At 42.0% G+C, this 21,380-nt stretch overlaps 2 protein-coding genes across 2 annotated transcripts; one reads left to right on the top strand and one right to left on the bottom strand.

The window, feature by feature from the left end:
- Positions 1-10,096: 10,096 nt before the first annotated feature.
- Positions 10,097-15,350, top strand: ldhba (lactate dehydrogenase Ba; the record flags this gene model as incomplete). The annotated part of the gene is made up of 7 exons (XM_079236255.1): positions 10,097-10,225; positions 11,100-11,217; positions 11,295-11,468; positions 11,548-11,721; positions 12,037-12,154; positions 13,130-13,253; positions 15,183-15,350. The coding sequence occupies 7 exons, from the start codon at positions 10,097-10,099 to the stop codon at positions 15,348-15,350; spliced, it is 1,005 nt and encodes a 334-aa protein (XP_079092381.1).
- Positions 15,351-18,217: 2,867 nt separating this feature from the next.
- Positions 18,218-19,443, bottom strand: kiss2 (kisspeptin 2; the record flags this gene model as incomplete). The annotated part of the gene is made up of 2 exons (XM_079236022.1): positions 18,218-18,468; positions 19,347-19,443. 2 exons carry the CDS (start codon positions 19,441-19,443, stop codon positions 18,218-18,220), a joined length of 348 nt encoding a protein of 115 aa, XP_079092148.1.
- Positions 19,444-21,380: the final 1,937 nt, after the last annotated feature.

Consider the following 21,380-nt stretch of genomic DNA (forward strand, 5'->3'; position numbering starts at 1 on the left):
AGCCCCGCCTCCCTGCACTGGCCAATCTAATCCCTTCATCACTCTCCTCACTCTTCACACGCAGTGACCTGTACAGCCCTAACACACACACACACACACACACACACACACACACACACACACACACACACACACACACACACACACACACACACACACACACAATGCGAGTCCATGTGTGTATATGTATATGTATATATATATATATATATATATATATATATATATATATATATATGTATGTATATATATATATATATGTATGTATATATATGTATGTATATATGTATATGTATATATGTATATATGTATATATATATGTATATATATATATATATATATGTATACATGTATATATATACGTATATATATATGTATATATATATATACGTATATATATATATGTATATATATATATATATATATATATATATATATATATATATATATATATATATATATATATATGTATATATAAATCACATCAGAGGAAATTTGGCCTTTTCCAAGCTCCAGTAGAAGTCGGTAGGGAGAGAAAGTGAAGCTGGTTCTTCAGAGATTCATTACTGCATCTCCATCAGTTCTAGTTCAGACTCTCTTCACTTCTTCTGCATCATCAAGAGTCGAGAACAGCTTGAATTCGTTCTCAATGGCAGAAAGATCTGGGAAGCGCAGACTGAGTTTTTATCAAAATTCAAAATGGTGGAAATTCTAAGTAGTCGGACTATAGTGCGACCGCGTACTTTTTTGTAGAGCAGACACAACCGGACCTGTGTGCCAAATTTCAGGTCAATTGGTGATAGGGGGAAAAAACTGTGGGCTTTCACAACTCACAGGTTGTCAAAAAAAAACACGTTTTTTTAGGGGGCGCTATCTGACTTCCTGTACGGTTTAGAGCATGGTCCCAAGAGAGTTATTTCTAAGTTTACATGTGTTGCATATTCCTAGCAGGTTTCATACATGTAGGTCAACCGTAGCGCTGGGGCTGATTAATTGAATATTTGTAGGGGGCGCTATCGAGCCGAAGTTCCAGTTTTGAGTCATTCAAGTCATATCATGCAACTACATCTTTGCCTTTAAATGTGTGTGCCAAGTTTAGTTACGTTTCGAGCATGCTTAGTCCCTCAAAAGTGACTTTGTTGTTGACCGCGAAGGATGGGGCGCCACGGCAACAGCGTTACACAAAAAATCAAAAGCTTTAGGGGCTGACATCATGAAAGTCTTATGTTTGTCTAGAAGTAATTGGAAGTTGATCTGATTGACCGACTAAGAGAAGCAAGCCAAAGTATAGAAATATTTACTTCATGTTGCCATTAGGTGGCGCTATGACTCTAATTAAAAATTAGACTGCACATGTCTTCAGGCCTGGAGGCTGATCAAACATGTGAAACCTGGAAAGGATCTTATCATGTGGAGTCGAGTTACATCGGTTTATTCGGTCATGGCGAAGGATCGAACTTCTGCGATGGACCGACGCTACGCCGTTCAACGGATCCTTACAATCTTCAAGGGGATGCATTACCAATGTCTTAAGTCTCTTCCGACGCATTTTGAGAGGGATCTGAATAATCTGTGAGGAGCACGGTGTACAAGTAGAAAACATGTAACTTCCTGTTGCCTCTAGGTGGCGCTATGACTAGGATTAAAAATGATCATATGGATGTCTTCAGGGTCAAGAGGTCATGGCATATGAGAAATATGGAGTAGATTCCATCATGTAAGGCCGAGTTAAAGCAACTTCCATTTTCATGGAAAATGGTGTCTCTTTGCCGCTGCTCTGCGCTCACATAGTTCGATATTTTGAAAATCCTTTGATAACTTTTCCCTGCAAAGGTCTCAACATCATATTGCCCGAATGTGAAATCAATCATGTGTAATCTCTAGGAGGAGTTCGTCAGAATACAACGCCTGAAAACAAGGAAAATGCCAAAATTGATCGGTTCTCTGCAGCGCCCTCTAGTGTTTGAATATTATGAAACAATTTGGGTACGTTAAGGGACACGATGTTGACATATGCTACAAAGTTTGTGAAGATAGGCCAAGTAATTTGGAAGTTATGTGTATTGACATATTGAGCCACGCCCCTAAGAGGTTAATTAGTTAATAACTTCTGAACGCAATGAGATCTCAACACGGTTGACAATATCGTTTGATCACATTGAGCCAATGATGATTCAGAGAAAATTTCGTAAGAAACGGACCCAGCGTTTAGGAGGAATGGGCAAAAATGTGTTTTTAACAAAATTCAAAATGGCGGAAAATCTAATTAGGCGCATTTTAATTTCACGGATGAGTTTTTTGTAGAGCAGTCCCACCCGGACATGTGTGTAAAATTTCAAGTCAATCGGCCATAGTTGGCAAAAAGCGTAGCCTTTCTGCCTAAAGGGGGCGCTATAGGGACATTTTCTCAGACTTTTGGTCGACACCCAAATTATATTAAAATTTTCGCCGAGTCTGATGGGTGTGCAAAGTTTGAAGAATGTAGGTTTATCCCAAGCACCTCTTTTCCCTGCGCATAGGTCGGGAATAATAATACTTAGCATTTCAATAGGTCCTCGATCTGACTACGTCAGTACTCGGGCCCTAATAATAATAATAATACTTAGCATTTCAATAGGTCCTCGATCTGACTACGTCAGTACTCGGGCCCTAATTATAAAATAGCTATAACTTTGTGATTATGCTTAAGCCACCAGAGAAGCCTTAGAAGTCCTGACGGCCCGCCACAGGCATAGTTTGGTTAGGGTTAGCCCTAAGGGATATAATAATATCCCTTATTAATGATCATATCTCTTATGCACTGTAATGTACACATTGCAGTGCGAGACCTGTTTGCCTTGGGAGACCCGACCAGGGGCTGATGCCCTGGACAACATAGCTCCCAGGATCACTGAGCCACTCAAACTCCTCCACCACGTTAAGGTGGAGATTCACACAGCAATGTTTGTTCTAATTTAATAAACAATTGGGTCCTTTTTAATAATGTTTATTATGTATCTATATAACAATATAAAACTCAATGTCTTTTTAAAAATCTTGTTTTAAGACTTTCATAATCAGCTGAGTGGCATACTTATAGTTAGGTGTAAAACAGGTAGACCAGAAACATTGTTCCCACTGTACAGAAAGTGAGAGGAACAAAGGGTCAATAGTGCCCTGTGGCCCCCAGCAGGTTAATCCGACCAAGCTCATCAGTCCAAATAAGGATTTTCAGGCTGAGGTAACTGACAACGATAGCGGTGAGCAGTCAACTCAAATTAATCTTTCAAAATAAATGTCTCTTAAAATACTTGGCTGATGTGACAGATGCTGCGTCCAGGTTCCTTTACAGCTTGTAGTGGAAACCAATACAAGGAACTAAACACAAGTGGTATCACCTGATTATTTTTGGCCAGTTGATGAACCAAAGTGAGCTGTCACAGATGCGGCCTAACTTCACAGCCTACATTGTGGAACGCCACTTTCTTTGTCTAGTGATGGAATTGTTACGTCAGACCCACTCGGCCCCTCGGCCGGCCAGACTTTATCCCTGACTGACAAAAACACAATTGGTGCTTTTGTCCTCATGCTGATGTATGGTTGGTAGCTGCTGCTGGGGTGCATCCTCACTGGCCAGAGGCTTAAACCCATTTAATCTCATCGGTCACAATAGGTTTATTTGGATACACTAATGATATACAACGTGCTGGACTGGGCCAATTATAAGACAATAAAATCATTTCAACATTTTAGATCAAAAATTAAGAACGAAGGAACAAATTCAGAGTTTAGAGTTTAAGACTTGGTTGACATCTGTTCTTTGACTGGCCTGCTCTGCAGGTCTCAAAGCGGAGCCTCAAGGCCGCTCTGTTGGCTCCTCTCTGAGACAAACGGCATGAGGACTGTTCATGCAGAATACTGAGAGACGCGTGAAACCGTTGAGTGTGTTTGCTTGCTACAGATTACTGATGCACTCTGACAGAGACGGAGAGAGGGAGGCGGCTTTGTAGGAGGGCTTTGAGTTCTTTTATGTAACCGCCTGTAGCCCCGCCTCCCTGCACTGGCCAATCTAATCCCTTCATCACTCTCCTCACTCTTCACACGCAGTGACCTGTACAGCCCTAACACACACACACACACACACACACACACACACACACACACACACACAAACACACACACACACACACACACACACACACACACACAATGCGACTCAGCTGAGTGGGCGCCTTTAAGGGGTCGCCCTCCTCGCCCCGTTGGGGAGAGAGGGACTGCAGCTTCCTATTGGGTGCCAGCCTGTATCACCACCGCCGTCATCATCATGTGACATGTGCAGCATCAGCGGGGGATGCAGAGAACAGCTTGTTCACATGGATGTAGGGGCCACCATTTCTATGTGGGAGCAAAGTGCATTCAAATGAAATAAAAATCCAATAATAAGCTTGTGTGAAATGTAACATTTTGTTCGAAGACATATAAAGTCACAGGGCATCCTCTTATTTCGACTAAATTAAGATGAATAGCTTTTTAAAAAATCAATCAGTCAGAGCTGTTTTTAGACAGGGAGAAGAAAGGAGGGAGAAGGAAGGAGGGAAGAGGAAGAAGGGAAGAGGAGACGAGGCTGTGTGGAGTTAAATTCGGTGTGAACACACAGACGTTCTCCTCTTCTCTGTGACCGTGGAACCCAGAACACTCCTGAGACAAACCTCGTTGAGAGGTCCCTGTAAACCTTTGTTGGACTGCACTAAAGAGGATAAAGTTATTCACATGTGCAACATGGAGAACATGGAGAGACAACCAAAGATCATTTTGTTTGCGTACAACAACTATGCGGTTGTCAACAAAAAACATATTGTACACAAAACGTCTGGTTCCAGAATGTCAGACGGAGGTCATGTGCATTACATTGATGAAGAGTGAATTATTACTGGTTTAGGACTCAAAAAGACAAACTTTAGGACTTGAGAAGAGCAAAGACCTGAGAAGTGATGACATGACATGAGGAAACATCCGGGTCCGTCATACGGGTGAAGCAGTACCACTAATGTTGTCCTCAAGTCAACATAATCATTATAATTCACTGTAATCAGATACATATTGCACTTTAAATATCAACAGTAATCGGTCAGTGATATATTATTTTATATTTCAATACTGGTATTATAATAATTCCTGTTACTGGTCAGGATGGAGCTGATTTATGTCAAATATGATTTATAAAGTAACTTTGGCTGATAGATAATGTAGTGAAGTGGACAAAGACACTTTAATAAATGAAGGCAGCTGGAGGATTGAGCTCTGACGTCAGTCAGAAGGGGTTCTACCTGAGGAGGTATACCTGTCAGCTGATGATGAGTCATCATCTGATGCTGACTGACCAGAGAGAACTCCATAAACAATCCATTCCGTTAAACAATATGCTTTATTGCATGAATGTTCACAGTATTGTAACAGTGTTAATATGATTATAGAGAAAAAGAACAAGATATACATAAATAAGCATACTCAAAAAAATGGCAGAATCTATCCATCCATATTCCCGTCTTCCATGGCGGGACGTCATGCTCTGCACCCCTCTTTGCACGTGAACCCATCCTGCACACATTGGCACCCTCCTCCCCCTCCTCCTCCTCTTCCTCCTCCTCCTCTACCTCCTCTTCTTCCCCAGCTCCCAGCAGCCGTTCAGCCCCACACAGCCTTCTCTCCATCTCTCTACCAGCCGCTGGACTCGCACCGTCTCACCACCAGCACCGAGCGGATACGAGCAGAACCAGCAGAACCAGCAGAACCAGCAGAACGCGAGTAAACACGTGAGTAGGTTCTGATGGTTCTCCCCCGCCGGGTCCCAGCAGAACGTGCGTAAACACGTGAGGCTTCTGATGGGTAACAAAGGACGCCGCCAGCAGGAGCGTTTACCATGAAGGCGAAGTTAAAGAAACGGAACGAAAGGATCCTTCCGCTCATGTGTGGCCCTCCATTTACATAATTCATCATTATTTTTAATTACGTGCGCAATTGTGTAGATTTCCGACTCTGGTAGTTAATCCCCGTGCAGCTGTAGTGGCATTACTCTGCGTGATGTCATCACATGGTCGGCTTTGTTAACATTCCATCACTGACGGCTCCCTGGTCTCATCACATGGACCGCTGTGCACCTGCTTCTGTTGGACGGTGGCCGGCAGGGAACAGCATCCCATAGTGACGTGGCCTCTTCTCCTGTCGAGCCTCAGAGGATCCAGACTCATTTATCTTTCATGTCTTTACCCTAGAACACTAACATCCTAGGACACTAACAAAATAGAACACTAATGTCTTTAACCCTAGAACACTAACACCCTAGAACACTAACATCCTAGAACACTATTGTCTTTAACCCTAGAACACTAACACCCTAGAACACTAACATCTTAGAACACTAATGTCTTTAACCCTAGAACACTAACATCCTAGAACACTAACGTCTTTACCCTAGAACACTAACATCCTAGAACACTAACGTCTTTACCCTAGAACACTAACATCCTAGAACACTAGCATCCTAGAACACTAACATCTTTACCCTAGAACACTAACATGCTAGAACACTAACATCCTAGAACACTAACATCTTTACCCTAGAACACTAACATCCTAGAACACTGACGTCTTTACCCTAGAACACTAACATCCTAGAACACTAGCATCCTAGAACACTAACATCTTTACCCTAGAACACTAACATCCTAGAACACTAACATCTTTACCCTAGAACACTAACATCCTAGAACACTGACGTCTTTACCCTAGAACACTAACATCCTAGAACACTAACATCTTTACCCTAGAACACTAGCATCCTAGAACACTGACGTCTTTACCCTAGAACACTAACATCCTAGAACACTAACATCCTAGAACACTAACATCCTAGAACACTAATAACCTAGAACACTAACATCCTAGAACTGTTCTAGGGTTAAAGACGTTAGTGTTCTAGGGTTAAAGACATTAGTGTTCTAGGTTTAAATATGTTAGTGTTCTAGGGTTAAAGACATTAGTGTTCTAGGGTTAAAGACATTAGTGTACTAAGGTTAAAGACGTTAGTTTTCTAGGGTTAAAGACATTAGTGTTCTAGGGTTAAAGACGTTAGTGTTCTAGGGTTAAAGACATTAGTGTCCTAAGGTTAAAGACGTTTGTTTTCTAGGGTTAAAGACATTAGTGTTCTAGGGTTAAAGACGTTAGTGTTCTAGGGTTAAAGATGTTAGTGTTCTAGGGTTAAAGACGTTAGTGTTCTAGGGTTTAAGATGTTAGTTTTCTAGGGTTAAAGACGTTAGTGTTTTAGTGTTAAAGACGTTAGTGTTCTAGGGTTAAAGACCTTAGTGTTCTAAGGTTAAAGACGTTAGTGTTCTAGGGTTAAAGACGTTAGTTTTCTAGGGTTAAAGACGTTAGTGTTTTAGTGTTAAAGACGTTAGTGTTCTAAGGTTAAAGACCTTAGTGTTCTAAGGTTAAAGACGTTAGTGTTCTAGGGTTAAAGACGTTAGTGTTCTAGGGTTAAAGACGTTAGTGTTCTAGTGTTAAAGACATTAGTGTTCTAGGGTTAAAGATGTTAGTGTTCTAGGGTTAAAGACGTTAGTGTTCTAGGGTTAAAGACATTAGTGTTCTAGGGTTAAAGACATAAGTGTTCTAGGGTTAAAGACATTAGTGTTCTAGGGTTAAAGACATTAGTGTTCTAGGGTTAAAGATGCTAGTGTTCTAGGGTTAAAGACATTAGTGTTCTAGGGTTAAAGACATTAGTGTTCTAGGGTTAAAGACATAAGTGTTCTAGGGTTAAAGACATTAGTGTTCCAGGGTTAAAGACATTAGTGTTCTAGGGTTAAAGATGTTAGTGTTCTAGGGTTAAAGACATTAGTGTTCTAGGGTTAAAGACATAAGTGTTCTAGGGTTAAAGACATTAGTGTTCTAGTGTTAAAGACATTAGTGTTCTAGGGTTAAAGATGTTAGTGTTCTAGGGTTAAAGACATTAGTGTTCTAGGGTTAAAGACATTAGTGTTCTAGGGTTAAAGACATAAGTGTTCTAGGGTTAAAGACATTAGTGTTCTAGGGTTAAAGACATTAGTGTTCTAGGGTTAAAGACATTAGTGTTCTAGGGTTAAAGATGTTAGTGTTCTAGTGTTAAAGACGTTAGTGTTCTAAGGTTAAAGACCTTAGTGTTCTAAGGTTAAAGACGTTAGTGTTCTAGGGTTAAAGACGTTAGTGTTCTAGGGTTAAAGACGTTAGTTTTCTAGGGTCAAAGACGTTAGTGTTCTAGGGTTAAAGATGTTTGTGTTCTAGGGTTAAAGACGTTAGTGTTCTAGGGTTAAATATCTTAGTGTTCTAGGGTTAAAGACATTAGTGTTCTAGGGTTAAAGACGTTAGTGTTCTAGGGTTGAAGACGTTAGTGTTCTAGGGTTAAAGACATTAGTGTTCTAGGGTTGAAGACGTTAGTGTTCTAGGGTTAAAGACGTTAGTGTTCTAGGGTTAAAGACGTTAGTGTTCTAGGGTTAAAGACATTAGTGTTCCAGGGTTAAAGACATTAGTGTTCTAGGGTTAAAGACGTTAGTGTTCTAGGGTTAAAGACGTTAGTGTTCTAGGGTTAAAGACATTAGTGTTCCAGGGTTAAAGACATTAGTGTTCCAGGGGTAAACTCAGTATCTCTCGTCTGTCTCCCAAACGGAGGGTCAGGTGAGGCCGGCTTACATAACAGTTCCACCCTATGACACAGAGGAACTGACCCATCAGCTGCCCTCTCAGTGTTGTGGGCCGGTCCTGTGATGAGCTGGACCGTGATGATGCACTGAGGCATGCAGCGGTTCAGCAGCTCTATTGTCTCCTGGATGTTCCAGAGAGCGGCCCATAGAGCCACAAGGTGAGTCCTGTCCTGGACACAAACACCATGGCCTAGTTCAACCATGACCTTGATATGAGCTGATGGCTTAACTCTAGACATATGAGCTCAGGGCTTTGTTCTTTATGTGTATGAGGATATGCTATATGATTTTCCTCTTCAGACACTTTTATTAAACAGAACTTCACAGTCTTTCATGTTTGGAGAGGTTGATGAAAGTCTTTTTTAAGCTGTTTCCCATCTTGTGTGACCTCCTCTTGTCTGCTGCTGTCCATCTATTGAACAGTGCTGTTTGAGTTATGCACAATAGAGTCACAGTAATCAATCAGCCTCAGCTGCATGTATTTGGCTGTGGGAGGAAGCCATAGAACCCTGAGGGAACCCATGGGGAGAACCCACATTCCTCACAGGAGGGCCGACCAGCCTGGGAGTCGAACCCCTGACCCTCTTGCTGTGAGGCAACAGCTACGACACCACGTGCAGCCGCCATGATCACGATGCTCCACTGAACTCTCTCAGGGATTTCTCTCATTGACACACAGACCTGGAGCCTTGCTAATACAACAGAACCCAAAAATAATTTGGACCTGGGCTGAGTCAGGACTCAGTCCGGAGGGACCCCTGAACACCTCTAAACCAGCTTGTGTTTACTGCTACTGCATCAATGACTGTTCAACTTGACTGACCTTTTAGTTCAGAGGGAAACATGGAGTTGTCTTTCCCTCCAAACTGCTCCTCTGTACCATATAGTGTATATATATATATATATATATATATATATATATATATATATATATATATATATAGTCCACTGATGGTTTCTGTGTTTGGTTCCTGCTCTCCTGAGGTCTCACCCATTTGAGTTGTTCTCTGGTTACAGTTCCTCCAGTGTGACAATGTGAGGATGATTTATATTTCTGTGGACAGAACCTTTGGGTTGTGACTGTTGGTCCAGCAACACGAGACGCTTAAGCTTCACCTCGAGCTCTGGGAGCTCCGTTTAGTTTTGTTCATTCTGTAGATCATTGTAGAAACATTAATGGATCCATTGGAGAACAGATTCATGCTGGTCCACAGATTCATGCTGATGAGGATCATAATAATGAGTTGCTGTTCATTCAGCGTCCTCATTGACCCGATGCCCTCTGTGTTAACACAAGCTGTGGTATTGGAGGCTGTATATGAACCTACAGGACTGCTTGTGACTGGCACCTGCTCACCACATCTCCTTGTGTCCCTACAGCGGTGATCATGTCCTCCGTGCTGCAGAAGCTGATCACCCCTCTGACCAGCTGCCCGGCTGAGCCTCCCAGGAACAAGGTGACGGTGGTGGGCGTGGGCCAGGTGGGCATGGCCTGCGCCATCAGCATCCTGCTGCGGGTAAGACGCTGGGGTCAGAGGGCGGAGCGGGGCGTCTGCATGTGGGAGTGTCCTATAAGACACTGAAGTAAACAAAGTAATTAAATGCCATGAAAATATCAGGAACCAGGTTTCCTTTATGCCTGTGTAATAAATAACATAAATAATGTAATAAACAATATCCTCAATATATATATATATATATATATATATATATATATATATATATATATATATATATATATATATATATATATATATATTGTGCGTACCTCTATTCAATAATAGCTACTGTATAATATTTTATAATTGTACATAACATAAATCTTGCACAATTGGTTTATGTCAGACAGTAAGACAGACAACTCAACAGCTATAATAATAATAGAAATTGGACTGATACTAATATTATAGTAGCAGTGGATATAATATAATGATAATAGTATAAATAATAATAATAACACAAATAATAATAGAAATATGATTTAAAAAACACATTAAAAAGACATGTGGCGCATAAGTAATGCACACAATCATATCTACTTAATGTATGTGAAAAACTGATATTGAATCAAAATGATATGTTGATTTATGTTTACATATTTACACATATGTGCAGATAGGATTGTATACAAATAGTTTTAGATTGAAATAATGTCTATATATTTGTAATAATGTGTAAATATATATGTGTATAAAGTGTGAATAAACACATTTTGTGAGTCCTAAAGTGTAAAAGCTCAGGTGCAGACATACACAACACACATCTCTTAGTTAAATAGAAAGGACATGTATTATTATTATTATTATTATGTATGACCACATGAAGTTATGAAAGGCCTCGTTACATCTACATGTGGGTATTCATGCAGTAGTCCATCCTCTGCTCTGACAGGACCTGTGTGACGAGCTGGCTCTGGTGGACGTGATGGAGGATCGTCTGAAGGGAGAGATGATGGACCTGCAGCACGGCAGCCTCTTCCTCAAGACCTCCAAGATCGTGGCTGACAAAGGTCGGGACCCCTGCTCACGTGCGGCTGAGACGAAGGTCTCTCGGCATCCCGCTTCACTTCCTCTCCTCTTCCTCCAGACTACGCGGTGACGGCCAACTCTCGCCTGGTCGTGGTGACGGCCGGCGTCCGGCAGCAGGAGGGCGAGAGCCGCCTGAACCTGGTGCAGAGGAACGTCAACGTCTTCAAGGCCATCGTCCCGCAGATCGTCAAGTACAGCCCCAACTGCACCATCGTTGTGGTCTCCAACCCCGGTGAGGACAATAGTTGTATTGTACACGTCATCCTCAAAGACTTGGAATAGTCTCATAACCGCTGGTTGTCACCCCTCAGTGGACGTGTTGACCTACGTGACCTGGAAGCTGAGCGGTCTGCCCAAGCACCGCGTCATCGGCAGCGGCACCAACCTGGACTCGGCCCGCTTCCGCTACCTGATGGCCGAACGCCTCGGCATCCACGCCAGCTCCTTCAACGGCTGGGTGCTGGGGGAGCACGGAGACACCAGCGGTGGGTACACGCCCCGGGATGAGTCAGCAGTTTCACTGGACACCTGAACGTCCTCTCGTCGCTGTATGACCTCTATGACCTCTATGACCTGTATGACCTGTATGACCTCTATGCACTGTATGACCTGTATGACCTCTATGACCTCTATGACCTGTATGACCTGTATGACCTCTATGAACTGTTTGACCTGTATGACCTCTATGACCTGTATGACCTGTATGACCTGTATGACCTCTATGCACTGTATGACCTGTATGACCTCTATGACCTGTATGACCTGTATGACCTGTATGACCTGCTGTGTTGCGTTTGCAGTGCCGGTGTGGAGCGGAGCTAACGTGGCGGGAGTCAACCTGCAGAGCCTGAACCCTGACATTGGCACTGATGCTGATAAGGAGCAGTGGACGGCTACACACAAGGCTGTAGTGGACAGGTGTGTGTGTGTGTGTGTGTGTGTGTGTGTGTGTGTGTGTGTGTGTGTGTGTGTGTGTTTTATGAGAGCGGTATGAAGAGAGAACATAAAACATTTAGGGTTCATATCTTTTGAGGAACTAAGCTAAACAGTTATGGAATACCAGTTCATTCAATGGTAAATAAATAAATGAGTCTTTGAAATAATTATTTATTTCAAAGACTCATTTATAGGCAATAAATATATACAAAATATGTATAATTGAGTCATTATAGTTAAATACATAGGCGGATAGTGAGTTATATTTCTTGTGCTCATATTCATATGAATAGAACAGATGGAGACATAAAGAGTGGGGATAACTTCAAAGGGTTAAGTTATAGCTGCTCTCATGAATCTGTCCTTATTGAATATGTCTGTCAGTGGGAGTGCTTCTGTTTTCTGAGGCCGTGAGCGATGACAGCTGTAGTACAGTGTATGTTGGAGTGGCCCCAGGGGGCCCGTGTTGCAGCAGCCTCACTCACTACATTATGGACTTCATTGTACTCCAGAGACCAGTCAGCAGCTTGAACAGCTTTCATTACCAGAGCCATGTGGCATAATGTATTGATTACTCAACCACCTTTGATACTGATGCTAAATACGCTTATTAAATACACACTGAAGTCATGTCTTGCACTGCAGAACATTATGAGATTATAATGCACATATATTTGATGATGTATTGGGAAGCTCTATTTGTCATATCACTATGAAATGTGTTTTACATCTATCGGGGTCAGTTATGGTCACATCATAGATTTGCCATAGGGGTGTTCTGGGTGCTGCAAGATGATTGATAGTAAATCTATGTAGATATATGTGAATTATTGTGAACGCACACACACACACACACACACACACACACACACACACACACACACACACACACACACACACACACACACACACACAAACGCGCTGTGTGGATGTGAACGTAGGCTGTTTGTGTCGCAGTGCCTACGAGGTGATCAAGCTGAAGGGCTACACCAACTGGGCCATCGGGCTGAGCGTGGCGGACCTGACCGAGAGCATCGTGAAGAACATGAGCCGGGTCCACCCGGTGTCCACCATGGTCAAGGTCAGACACACACACACACACACACACACACTACAAACATGAGCTAGTTGCCTCCACTTGTATGATTATATTTATATGTATGTCTTTACATAAATATTAATTTAATCATACAAGTGGAGGTCCTGTACAATACAGGAATCACGTCCTGAGCATCTCAGAAGAAAAGCTACTAAGCTGTAATATGAAGAATGAAGTATTTCCCAAAACACTAAACACTAAGTCAGTTAATATGTCCCTTTGACCTTTCGTGTGTTATCATGCTGTCTGTGTTAATGCATATGACATACATGTTGTCTGTGTTAATGCATATGACATACATGTTGTCTGTGTTAATGCATATGACATACATGTTGTCTGTGTTAATGCATATGACATACATGTTGTCTGTGTTAATGCATATGACATACATGTTGTCTGTGTTAATGCATATGACATACATGTTGTCTGTGTTAATGCATATGACATACATGTTGTCTGTGTTAATGCATATGACATACATGTTGGCCAGGCTTTAATCTCAGCTCCTATAATAAGTCAATAATAAACCCTTCAGCCAAAATACAGTCAGCTTCTTAAGGACAAACATGAAAGCCCTTAAAACTCAACGCTCCTCTGCTGTTGTAGACATGTTGATGCAGATCATCCACACTGTGAAGACTAAGCCACCCAACATGTAGTACTCAGAGAACACTTCAAGGTTCTCCTTGTTAGAACATTGAACTCAGTGAAAGTAGAACATCATATGACAGTGGCCGTTTCTGAAAATGAACATTTGTGTCCTCTGAGGACATGAGAGCAACCTTTTAGATAGAACCTTGAGATCAGAGCAGAGAACCCTGAGGTCAGAGCATTGAACCCTGAGATCAGAGCATAGAACCCTGAGATCAGAGGATAGAACCCTGAGATCAGAGCATAGAACCCTGAGATCAGAGGATAGAACCCTGAGATCAGAGGATAAAACCCTGAGGTCATAGAATCCTGAGATCAGAGCATAGAACCCTGAGGTCATAGAATCCTGAGGTCAGAGCATAGAACCCTGAGGTCAGAGCATAGAACCCTGAGATCAGAGCATAGAACCCTGAGGTCATAGAACCCTGAGGTCATAGAATCCTGAGGTCAGAGCATAGAACCCTGAGGTCAGAGCATAGAACCCTGAGGTCATAGAACCCTGAGGTCAGAGCATAGAACCCTGAGGTCATAGAACCCTGAGGTCATAGAACCCTGAGGTCAGAGCATAGAACCCTGAGGTCAGAGCATAGAACCCTGAGATCATAGAATCCTGAGGTCAGAGCATAGAACCCTGAGGTCAGAGCATAGAACCCTGAGATCAGAGCATAGAACCCTGAGGTCATAGAATCCTGAGGTCAGAGCATAGAACCCTGAGGTCAGAGCATAGAACCCTGAGATCAGAGCATAGAACCCTGAGGTCATAGAACCCTGAGGTCATAGAACCCTGAGGTCAGAGCATAGAACCCTGAGATCAGAGCATAGAACCCTGAGGTCATAGAACCCTGAGGTCATAGAACCCTGAGGTCAGAGCATAGAACCCTGAGGTCAGAGCATAGAACCCTGAGGTCATAGAACCCTGAGGTCAGAGCATAGAACCCTGAGGTCAGAGCATAGAACCCTGAAGTCATAGAACCCTGAGGTCAGAGCATAGAACCCTGAGGTCAGAGCATAGAACCCTGAAGTCATAGAACCCTGAGGTCAGAGCATAGAACCCTGAGGTCAGAGCATAGAACCCTGAGGTCATAGAACCCTGAGGTCAGAGCATAGAACCCTGAGGTCATAGAACCCTGAGGTCAGAGCATAGACAATGCATGTATCCTGTGTGTGTTTCTCTGCGCCTCCCCGCTAACTCTGCATCTCTGTCTGTGTGTGTGTGTGTGTGTGTGTGTGTGTGTGTGTGTGTGTGTGTGTGTGTCTCAGGACATGTATGGCATCGGGGACGAGGTCTTCCTGTCTCTCCCCTGCGTGCTGAACAGCTCCGGCGTGAACAGCGTGGTGAACATGACCCTGACGGATGAAGAGGTGGATCAGCTGAGGAAGAGCGCTGCCACGCTGTGGGGCATCCAGAAGGACCTCAAGGACATCTGAACACCCGCGTTGCCTGGCAACACGCACACCAACACACACACCCCTCACAGCGCCCCTCCCTCACACTGTATCGCTGTGGTTCTGAAGGAGAACACCGTCTCTCACACACTGTGTCTGGTAAACTTCAGCTTCACAGTCTGTCATCCGGCTGATTCCACATCAGTGCTGCTTCATGTCACGTCTACTTCCTGTCAGCCATCTTTAAGTCTCAGAAAGACGGCTGCGCTCCTTTAAGAGATCAACAGAACCTCTCCTGGTGTTGGTGTGTTACTGTGTTTGTGTTTAGAGAGGTGAGGTGTGTTACTTTGGACCAGGATCAAGCACAAGCCTCAAAAAGCTGTCACTGTCCTCCTCCTCCACTCGACCCGTGAGTCCTTCCTTTAGTTCCCTGCACTCAGAGAAAGACCCGTAACTTCCAAAATGGCGCTGTCTTCCTCCCGCCTTCGTCTAAAAGTGGTTGTCTACAGCAAGTTCCTCAGTGGGAGCAACGGGAGAGGGACGTCCCGCTCCAGATGTTTTTGTCTGACCTTGTGTTTGTGTAACTTAATAAAGCTGAAGCTGGTGAAGGATAGTGTGTGTTGGTGTGCTTCATTTGAGTAATGACTAATATACCTAATATACCACCTGAGGATGCTCCTTCATGTAATAGTGAAGAATACACCACTGTAGTAAAGATGTATTCATTTGATTCTATAAGATCAAATGCATAATACAGACTGTTTAACGCATACTATTTTTCAAAGGTTAGGTGGTTCCATATCTCTCACCTGCCAATAACATTTAGTTCCAACATTAGAAACACAGCATCTATATTCACCTACAGAGCATGTAGAGTTCCATCTGATCTTCTGTGACTATACAGCCTAAAGAAGAGTTCATGTGACTAAGAGCCCTGTGTAAGCGAATAAAATCAATTAAGAGTGGAATAAAGATAATCGATCTGAAACATTTAAAGGAAACAATTTCTTGGGATTCAACAATATTGATTAAATACAAACGTTATGTCTTAATGTTTTACTGCAAATATCATGCTCTTAAGTTTCTATGTCTTCGCTCAATACATTTTATATTTCATAGAATTGAACTCAAGCTGCCAACAGACTGCAGGCCAGAGGTTTACTATTTGTCATATGTCAGAGCTCAAAGATATTAAACAACCTGTTCACCTGTATAACCTGTTCACCTGCTGTGTCTGGAGGAGATACAGAAGCATCTGCTTCTTTCCTCTGGTTCATTAAATATAATACACTTTAGTTTTCTGTAGTTGTTCTTATGTAGCGAAATGGGACTCCAAACAGCATTTCATTGCCAACCCTGTTTTACAATGATAAGTGTAATTGTGTTGTTGGTAGGCTGTTTCTGTTCTAATTAGTGATTTTAAATGACTAATGTATTGGGGTCCTGGCTCCCCAGTCTAAAGCACCCAATTGCAGCGGATGCAGTTTAACAGATAAAATAGAATAGATGAATAAAATGTTTTCCTGGGTGCTAATTTAACACTTTAAAATCCCAACTATGTTTAGGCCTCTGCTCGAAAATTGCATCCCCAAACTAAAAAGGGTGTATCTCTGCAACCACTAGGGCTGTTTGAATACTGTTGGTGTTATAATAAAAGGTAAACATGTGAGATTGTGTTCAGATGTGTAAATATCAGTCTATATGTTACTGGTTAAGAGTAAATGAAGATGACACACAGCAGAAAATGAAAAGGTTTCAGGTCAGCCTATAAAAACAAATCACTTTCAGGATGATTATTTCTTTGAAATGATGCAGCTGTAAGGTCCAACTCTAACCCAAATCATAACAAAATATGTGAATATCCTCTCTGCAAAGGTTGACTTTGATAAAGTGAAGCAGAACAAAGTTAGAGAGGGTTTAGAACAGAGAACATTCAGGCGAGGACTCATTGTGTTCTTTGGCTATTTGAATATTCTCATGTACCAAACCATATATTTCACTTGTATATTACGCAGTTTGGGCTTCTTTTTTCATAAAAAAGCTATGATTCACACACTACCAGGGGGACAGGAACACAGAGGCAGCAGACACACACCATGTGCTCTGTCTATTTCCACTAAAACATTGTGCATAACTTAATTTCTTCTGAAAATAGGGGGCAGACTGAGCGATTGTTCTATAAAACTGTAAATCATAGCTTGTATTATGAAAAAATGCCCAAAACTGCAGTAACACCATAAGTAATATACAAGTGAAATACATGGTTTGCTACATGAGGATATTAAAATGTCCCAGATGTGCCCCAATGCAAACCCTCTCTAACTTTGTTCTGCTTCACTTTATCAAAGTCAACCTTTGCAGAGAGAATGTTCACATATTGTACTATGATTTGGGTTAGAGAATGTTCACATATTGTGTATGATTTGGGTTAGAGTTGGACCTTACAGCTGCATCAATTCAAAGAAATAATCATCCTGAAAGTGATTTGTTTTTATAGGCAGACCTAAAACCTTTTCATTTTTTTTGTGTGTCATCTTCATTTACTCTTAACCAGTAACATATAGACTGGTATTTACACATCTAAACAACATCTCACATGTGTACCTTTTATTATAACACCAACATTATTCAAACAGACCTGGTGGTTGCAGAGATACACCCTTTGTAGTTTAGGTATGACATTTTCGAGAAAAGGTGTTTCCATTTTTAAATGGCTTTCTTTTTCTCTTTCTACCTCTTGCAATTCTTTAAATCATTTCACAGTCAATATAGGTACAAAAGTTTTATTCAGAGAAACATCATTTGTATCTGAAGCAAAAGATTTTTTTTAAACACAAATGGACACGTGGACTTTTCAGCTATGGGGCACAAGCTCTGAGAGAAAGACACACATCTGTTCCGGGGTCCCGTTACCGTGAGAAGAGAGAGGGAAGAAGAGAGAGCGGGGGAAGTGTATTCGTTCTGGCTCTTTTGACGGCTCTTCTGTATGTGTAGCGTTTCCCAAAGCGGAGGCCGAATGGGTTGAAGTTGAATTTGCTCCGGCGGTCGTTGCACAGGAGCTGCCGCTGCTCCTCGTTCTCCCTCAGGGACAAACACGGGTTGGCATCCTCCGCCAGAAACTCTCCGGTGGTTCTCCTAGTGAGCGCTGAGAGGACTGATCCTGAGGACAACAGCAGCCAACAATCAGTCTCTTTAAGTGCATTCAGTTTACTTAACTGACCAAAAATATAGAGCCCAGATTCAAAGCAAACAGCCTGCAAAGTCTAGGAATATGATTTTAGTAAAATTACATATTATTTCTTTTTTTCATCATCATCATATTATTATAGTTGTTGTTGTTGTTTCTAAATGTAACATTTAATTTGATTATTGAAGCAATACTGTTTGATTTGTGTAATTGCCACAAGTTGATTAAATGTATTGTTTGCAAAATTGTAACCAGCAAAGTAACTATAGCTGTCTACTAAATGTAGTGGAGTAGAAAGTAAAATATTATACATTTAGATATTCAAGTCAATATTCACTCTAAGTCACTCTAAATTGTTCTTGAGTACTTGGGTAAAAGTATCATATTTAGCTTCTCCCAGTCAAGTGAAAGGAGCTTTTTCCATAAAGAATGAAACATGACAGATCTTGAGTTAAATATCAGTCCTTAGTTATCTTGAGTTAAATATCCTCTATAGTTATATTGAGTTAAATATCATCCTTAGCTATCTTGAGTTAAATATCATCCTTAGTTATATTGAGTTAAATATCGTCCTTAGTTATCTTGAGGTAAATATCGTCCTTAGTTATCTTGAGTTAAATATCGTCCTTAGTTATATTGAGTTAAATATCGTCCTTAGTTATCTTGAGTTAAATATCATCCTTAGTTATCTTGAGTTAAATATCGTCCTTAGTTATATTGAGTTAAATATCGTCCTTAGTTATCTTGAGTTAAATATCATCCTTAGTTATATTGAGTTAAATATCGTCCTTAGTTATCTTGAGTTAAATATCATCCTTAGTTATATTGAGTTAAATATCGTCCTTAGTTACCTGTTGCCCGCGTCCTCTGTGAGTCGAATCCCCGCAGAGCCGCTCCGTCCTGACCGGCCATCAGCCCGCACACCACAACCAGAGCCACGAGTCTCATGATCCTCTCAGTGCAGATAACAGTGTTTATGTTCACTTCTCAGCAGGTACTAACACGGTCACTCCTATCAGACCTGTTTTATATCTCCACCAGATGACCTCGTGCTCTCACAGCTCACAGCCGCCTGCGTCCCTGTGCTGTAAATTGCGGAGCTGTCCGCTGCTGCTGGTGCTGAAATGTGTAAGTCATCAGCTCTTCTGGGAAACGTTGCAAGCTCAGTTTGCTGCTGGGATCATTCCCCCAGTCTGAGATAATATGTTACTGCACGGTGAAAGCAGTGTTTAATAAACAGGCTGAAACCAAAGGACAGTAATTGTCCAATCCAGGTTCCTAAAGTACCGTAAAGAGCAGCAGCAGAACGACGGGCTGAGTTGTTAATAGAAAATGAATGAAACTATAGCTTATATTTAAATACATTCTTCTTTCATTGGTGTAATACACCAGTATGTTAGCAGGGAGGGAGGCCCAGAGCCCAGTAAGCCCAGTAAGCATCGTGTAGAAGGCTTTACAACCCGGCTACTGTCATGGTGAGGTGTTCTTCAGATTTCTTAGGATTTAAAATGAGGAAACAATCTGATGGGGCTGCAGGTGACGAAGAGGACTAATGCGATTGTTCTTGTATACACATATTATTGGACATCTCTGTCTTTATTAGATTTAAATAAAAGGAAAAAAATATCAGTACTCTTCTATGAAACCTTACACTGACCAAGGGTTGCACATTGCTTTAGGCATATAACAACCATAATGATGATGATGATGATGATGATTATTATTATTATAAAAAGATGGTGCACAATGAATCAGGATAGTAAGAGATGCTGTTGATGATGATGATGATGATGATCTCAATCTAGGCCTACTGTAAACATGAATTACAATGTGGCAATATTGAATGAATGTGTGAATTGTTATATTAATTTATTGTAACATCCTTATAATCAACTATTTTCTTGGCTGAAGTTCAGGAAATAGTTCATGACATTTTTTTTGTCATGAACTATTTCCTGAACTTCAGATTTCTGGTGATTTTGACATTTGCCAAGAAAATAGTTGATGTTTTCATACGCTCAGATTATTAGTACATATTTATCTATTAAAAATCTTTAATATTCTCAGTTTTAAACACAATGTCTCTCGTGGTGGTCATTATTTTCCAGCATGTTCTTATGGGAACAAAATAAGGTTCTCATGGAAACAGAATAAGGTTCTCATGGGAACCTCCGCAAATCGCCACCTTAATGTGGTGGAGGAGTTTGAGTGGCTCAGTGATCCTGGGAGCTATGTTGTCCAGGGCATCAGCCCCTGGTAGGGTCTCCCAAGGCAAACAGGTCTCGTGCGAGAGCCCAGACTAAGAGCGGTTCAAAAACCCTGATGAATAGCACCCCACGGTCTAAAGTTACCTCGCCCGGACAAGGGAAACCAGGGCACCCTCCCGGAGCCAGACCCAGGAGGGGAGCTCGTTGGCTCATAAGTGTACCTGGTACCAGAACACCTTAGGCCGGAGATCAATGATCAATGTTGTAACCGTATCATTTGATCTGCGGCCGTATGTCTTGGACACTCGGGTGAAGAGAGGAGCAGAGCTGTCAGCTGTTCACCACCTGGTGGTGAGTTGGATCAGATGGCGGGGAGCCGGCTAGAAAGATCTGGCAAGCCCAAACGTGTAGTGAGGGTGAACTGGGAACGTCTGGCAGAGGATCCTGTCCGGGAGGTCTTCAACTCCCACCTCCGGAAGAACTTCTCACAGATCCCGAGGGAGGCTGGGGACATGGAATCCGAGTGTACCATGTTCAAAGCCCTGAGATGCTGAAAGCGCTGGACATTGTTGGGCTGTCTTGGTTGACACGCCTTTTCAGTGTCGCATGGGGGTTGGGAACAGTGCACATGGACTGGCAGACCGGGGTGGTGGTTCCCATCTTCAAGGGGGAGTGTGC

This window comes from Taurulus bubalis, assembly GCF_910589615.1.
Source record: "Taurulus bubalis genome assembly, chromosome: 20".
Classification (NCBI taxonomy): domain Eukaryota; kingdom Metazoa; phylum Chordata; class Actinopteri; order Perciformes; family Cottidae; genus Taurulus; species Taurulus bubalis.